The sequence below is a fragment of the Monopterus albus genome, unplaced genomic scaffold (assembly GCF_001952655.1).
Source record: "Monopterus albus unplaced genomic scaffold, M_albus_1.0 scaffold250.1, whole genome shotgun sequence".
Lineage (NCBI taxonomy): Eukaryota > Metazoa > Chordata > Actinopteri > Synbranchiformes > Synbranchidae > Monopterus > Monopterus albus.
In genome coordinates, this window is record NW_018128130.1 from 1935880 (window position 1) to 1942394 (window position 6515).

General features: G+C 41.0%; 1 protein-coding gene across 1 annotated transcript in view; it reads right to left on the minus strand.

The window, feature by feature from the left end:
* The window catches only part of szt2 (SZT2 subunit of KICSTOR complex), a 145314-nt gene that overhangs the window by 65745 nt on the left and 73054 nt on the right, over positions 1-6515 (minus strand). The window contains exon 56 of the mRNA XM_020620906.1: positions 4764-4848. Within this exon, the coding sequence (XP_020476562.1) occupies positions 4764-4848 (85 nt within the window). The remainder of the gene's footprint in view (positions 1-4763; positions 4849-6515) is intronic.

Sequence of the window (6515 nt, forward strand, 5' to 3'; positions counted from 1 at the left end):
TAGGGAATTTGTCCTTTATTTGTAGGTAAAAGCAATGAAGTTTGATAGACCACACCGAAACAGCAAATGTTATTTATAAATGGACAGTATAGTGCAAGAAACTGAGGCCCTAAGACACTAACTACAAGCTCTAGACTTAAAGAACGTCCTGGGTTGCAGCAGCTTACTGGATCACCCGAAGACATTAGATGTTATACCATGTAAGTAAAGTAAACTGCTGCCAGTCTAGTTAGCTAAATACTGTAATCACTCTATGCCACAATTGAGTAGATAAGCAACTGGAAACTGGTATGCTTGTCACAGTTGAAACCAGTCAGCAGACTACAGTCAAGTACAGAGCCTATTGTAGATGGCAGCTGTAACTTTGGTGTAGGAGAGCCCCCCCCCCCCATATATAGGGTAGACATTGCTTCACTGAGTTAGTCTAGGAGATGAACTTCTTTATCGCTTCATGTAAGGAGGGTGGACAGGTGAAATGCCTCACTCATGTTATCGAAGAACCAGGGTTATGGTCATAACCTTAAGTTCTCTTGCAAGTATTTACTTGGTATCTCACTACTGGGATATTCAGACTCCCCTACTGCCAGATGAGCTCAATTCAAATCATGCACATGTTGGGCATCAGTTGCAAGGTGACCAAAAAGCTTTCCAGGAGGTGGTTCGCAAATATTAACCAGTTTATCTACATGTCAACGAAAAGCTCTGGCTTTAGTTGTATTGATGAGGAGCCGCAAAGAAGAGGGTGTGGGGCCGCTAAAATCAGTTTCTCCTTGTGGTATGTCAGATTCTTTGCAATTGGACGGGTCAAGGTGTCGTCACAGAGCGCCACGCCCAAGTTAAACTTTAACTTCAGCACAGTGCACAGGGATGGCACGCGTGAGCTTGTGCTGCGCTCAGCTTGGCACAGCGCAGATAAGTTCTTGCGCCGTGTCACAGAGAAATGAATGGGTTTCATAGCAGAGCGCAGTGCCCACCGCGTCCTATCTAAAAGACCTTTTATGCTTCAGGTCTATTTTGTCTGGTGTACAGAGTGCAGCGTAATCTCCAGACACTGCTGTTTAAATCACCCAAATCTCCAGTTATCTTATGTTGCAAACCTTTTTACTGGTGTCTCAGGATTCCGTGCATAAGGCCTACATGAAAACTATTGTTGTCCGGCATATTTCTGCTGTCAGTCAGCCTGGTGAAGACTGTTTCTCCATCCGCTGTCAGTCATTAAGAGTTGACTGACAGCTGCCCTAGGGATGAACATCTCACTTTCAGTCGAGCTGTGGTTACGTTTTTGAGTGAAACACTGACCAGTGATCTGTGGAGGACTTAATTTTGCAACCGCTAAAAAAAACACTTAGATTATAACTGTCCTTGAAAAATAACCAGCCTATATTAATCAATATGATTGTGTTATAAGTGTTTGCTCACCTCTATAGAGTGAACACGGACCCACACCCAAACCCCCAGCTACCCCACATCCCCTGCTCGAGAGACACTTCCGCCACACCAGACACTGCACTTCAAATGCCCCAAAGATAAAAGCAGAAGCATTAAAAGGGTCAAAGGACGATGTGTCTGTCTCAGAGTCACTGTGGATCAGCACAGACTGGAAGTCTCCATTTCGTGAAGCAGGCAAGTGACAGACCTGCAGATCAACGCTGTGAACACAGTATTGTGGAGACTGTTTGTCTGTCCACCGTTTCCACAGTCAGAGCAGTCGTTCATGCATAACTTGTTTATTTTGCAGTGGCACCCAGTGTGAACTTTGGTCATGAAATGCAACTGATCACTCAGTCCTAAGCCCTGTTGCATTCTCCTGAGACAACATAGGTTTGTAAATACTTACACTGCACACAGTAGTAGTGCACACATTATTTGTCTGCAGACATATCAGCCAATTAGAGTGCAGTCACTGGCTGATGCTGATCACCGAAAAATGCCAGAAATAGGCCTCATTAATCAGCCGATCGATCAATTGGTTGACCACTAGAGAATAACACAAATATAAAAAGAAAGGAAAAAAGAATAAACAGGAAAGAAAAGAAACTCCAACTACAGTACAAATAATATTTACACATAGTTCTAAAATGTTAAGGGGACCGCAGAGAATTGCAAATAATACATGACTTTGGCACCCCTTTTCTTGAGGCAAGAATATGAAATTCATATTCAAAAACATCTACATAAGCTAAACACCAAGGTACGGTAAGGTTCATTCACGTTGAGAAGGAGCTTTCAGGTGAAATATCTCAGTGAAGCAGTGTCCACCCTAAACGTAGGTAGGGAGAGGATGCACCTCAGTGTCACTGTTGCCAGCAATAATTGGCTTGTGTAACAGATTAGGGAATTCTGAGGGCTATGTGAGGAGGCATACCCCATAGTGAGATACTAAGAAAGAGAAAATGCATAAGAAGCCTCATATTAACTTCCACTGAAATTTAGAATGCGTTTTTTTAAACAGAAAGAGGATTGTGGATTTTGTCAGAAATCTTTCATGGGGGACTCTCATTAGAGCAACAATCAGCTCTCATAGGCTGAAGGTATCATTACATCAACCAGTAACCATTTCCACATAGTTGTTTTTAACTGCATTCGCATAAACCAATGGCACGCCATTCTGTAGTAAGCTAAAAAGTCAGTGATTAACAGGTACAACACAACAAGAGCTCTTGACTTGAGCAACACACCTCCTTAACATTAAGTAGAAGCATGGACATGTCACGGCCGATGCTCCGTCACTTAGCTTAGAACGATCTTGGTCAATAACACAATTTCATGCAGTGAGCATTAACATTTGATACCAGTCGAGTACAACCACAATCATAATCTCCTGGCAAATTTAAAACAAACTATTTTGGTAAACAACTAATTCCCTTTAATTTCCTCAAATTTCCCTTTTGATTTGAGTCCACATCTCAGCCTAATACTTTAGCTGTACTGCCAGCATTAGACTGCATAATTGTATAGTTTCTTTGTAGTTGTTTAATGGAGCAAAACTGCTTGAGCCAGCCCACACAGGATAATGTGTTCTGCAAATGAAAATGTAGCACTGTGATTAACAATCAAATGTTAAGTTAAAGTGACAATGTGAGGTAGTATATTACAACAGTATTAGCAATTATAAATGATGGCTTCAATTCCGTAATCTCATCATTTGCATTCTTAATAAGCTGGCCTTTGGTGGGAGCTGGTGAAGGATGGCAGAGTCATTTATTCTATTTCCACAGCTGAATTTCACTTTGAACAAAGTAACCTTTCAGTCGCAGAGCTAATACCAGCAGCAGCACTCCCCCTTAACTGACTTCAAATGCCAGTAGGTGACGTTAGCATATTGATAAATGACAAAGTATTGCTGCAGGAAATTGAATTTATCAGTTATGACTGTAACTGAAATATACAGAGATGAGGTGCTGTGAACACTAAACCAATTTCTCCATTTCCAAGTTTGAAGTAACAAACTGCACTGACTGTCCACCTGGCACTGATGAGCGAGTGACCATACTGTACGACTGGTAACCCAGGGCACTAGCCAGCAGTGCTCCTGTTACTTACAGGTGATCTCTCTGAGGAGGTAACAGCACTTGTGTATTGCTCATGTAGCAGTCAACAATCCACATACAGTACAATGAACAAGACAGTGCAGATGCTTCCAGCAACAGGCTGGTTGTCTCAGGTTATAGAGCAAATTAGGTTGGCAATTTAATCTAAGTGCAAACACTTGTCTGAAAATAATACTGTGAGGGGAACACAAAGGCCATTATAAAGTGAGAAACAAAGAAATGTGCACATGGCCTGAATAGAAGTCTAAGCATGAGGTTTGGTGCACAGTGAGAACAAGGAGAAAGAGAAAGCTACCTCAGGAAAATAATAATAATAATTATTATTACTTTGATGCACATCAGTGCAGTGTGTGAACAGTGAAGACAAGTGTGGTAGTTTATTTCATGCCAGACAAGCAAAGGACACATGTTCTGCATTGAATGTGGAAGATATAGATAGGAAAAGAAAACAGTCACCGTATCTGATGATATCATACTCCCTCTGCATTAGCAGCTTAACAACAGAGTACCATAGTGGTGAGTCCTAAACCCCGGAACTGAGACAGCATTTCTGCACCTCTGGTTCTCTCACCCTGAAGTCTATGGGTTTTTGGTTAAACGCCTGAAATAAGGTCTGTGGTTAACACGAGACCAATACATTTTCATATTTGGTTCTATGAAGGGAGAAACACCAGTAATACCCCACTCGTGATTTTTAATTCTTTTACACGTCTTAAAAAAGGCGGTTGCCAACAACTGACTGAGACTTTTCATTACTGATTAACTACCATAGCTGATCTCTCTTTTTTTAAGTACTTAAGCTAAAGATTATGATGAATACAATAAATAAAATTAACAACAATAAAGCAAACACATACTGCTAGCATCAATGGGGATCCTTCAAACATCTTGTTTGTCCAATCAACAGTCCAAAATGTCATTAGTGTAAAACTGAAAATCTGCAAACACTCACAACCTGTGAATCTTTGAGTTTCATGACTGACAAATTCATTTATGACCAAAATATTTGATTTATTGATTACTGGCTAGTCATTATAGCATGTGTGTAGAACCTGTATCCAAGTGATTCTACTCTTCAGAAGGTCTTAATCCAGAACAGGTAGCTGGGTTGTCATATAACATCAACACAAGGCCACTGTGGTAACAGAACATTTATACATGCCAGAGGACACACATTGGTGAAGGCATGCTGAGCAGGGAGAATGTGATTACCTTTGCCTCCTGTTCCCTGGCCTCCAGGTTTATTGTAGAGGTAGATATCACCATCAGTCAAGTTGCTGCTCAAATGAAAGTAATGCTGCAGACAGAACAGGAGAGCAAATCAGCCTTTGGAAACACATGTTAGCATTTATTCCATACATCACAATGAGACCTGTCAAAATGATTTTTGTCTCTGGCACAGCTCTGCAGAGCTGGGAGCCTCCCACATTGAGGATTTATTCATTTTTAATCCCAATCACTTTAAACAGAGCTGCATGTAGCGCTCTTACATATGTCAAATTGTCAGTGCAGAGAAGCATCTTTGTTTTGCAAGCAGCAGTGACATAGTTTTTCAAGTCTACAAATCACTCAAAATAACTAGAGGACTAACTAGAGGACTGAGTGTCAAACCGAGTGTTTACTTTGGTTTTCAATTATCCAGACTTCTTTACTGCTGCTAAGACACTGACCAAGCAGCAAAGGTTTGGTGCTGCCTCAGATCCTCTTGTAATGAGTGATTAGAAACCTGCCGAACAAATATGCCAAAGCTGTTGCAATATTCTTTCCTGTACAATTTTGGAACTTACAAAACAGTATGCAGAAATGCTGAGTACATGGGATTTTACAAGAGAGAGGGAGCATTAGTTTATATCTTAGCATTGTTTAACCACAATTTACCATAGTTTTGTTTATGTACAGATAAAACAATTGAGATATATCAAAGTGAGCTGTGGCATTTCTGCCTTTGATAGCTACAGAGAGAAACAGCTCAGAGAGAGGGGTCCTGACATGCAGAGGCCCCCAGACTGGGAGTTTTCCTGTGGAATTATTAGCTTCAGTCTGTGTTCACTTTCCATGTGATTTCAATCTGGCTAATCTGTTCATTAGTTTACAACTTGTCTGATTATTAGACAGCTTGTGTTTCTTGCTCCACAAGAAAAGTACAAAAATCATCATAACTGATCATATACACAACTACAAGATATGACCCAAGTTGCAATAAAGCAGACATTTTCCTCTAAGGCACATGTGTCAAACTCAAGGCCTGCGGGCCACATCCGGCCTGGCGTACAATTACATCCGGCCCGCAAGATCATTTTATATATCTTTTTTTAATGGCCCGGCGATATGAAGCACCGATAACACACAAACTACAAATCCCATAACACAGCGCAACAGCTGCCTTACTGAACGATAGGCTACCTGCGATCATTCCCACGTCAATTAGATCGGATCAATCAAGCATTTGTTGGTGTATACAATCCTAATTCCAAGTCAAAGCTAGCTCCTAACAATGGCCAAGAGAAAAGTTGATTCTGAAAACAGAGCCTTTCTAAACCGGTTGGGAGGCTGAGTATATGTTTACTGACACTGTCGGTAAACCTGTGTGTCTTATTTGTGGAGCTAATGTGGCTGTAATTAAGGAATATAACCTAAGATGCCACTACGAGACAAAACATCAGGACAAGCTGAAAAATGTGAATACAGAGCAGAAGCTACAGAAGGTAGAGGAGTTGAAGAGGAATCTGACATCACAGCAGACGTTTTCACCAAAGTGAAATCACACAGTGAAGCTGCTGTGAAAGCAAGTTTTATTGGGGCAGAGGAGAAAATCAGGCCGGACATTTACCGAGGGAGAGTTTCTGAACAGCTGCATGATGATAGTGTGCGACGTCTTGTGTAGACAAAAAGCAGGTTTGCAAATGTAAGGCTTAGCAAAAATACAGCTGCTGATTTTAAGTTCAAGTTTATTTATTTTGGAAT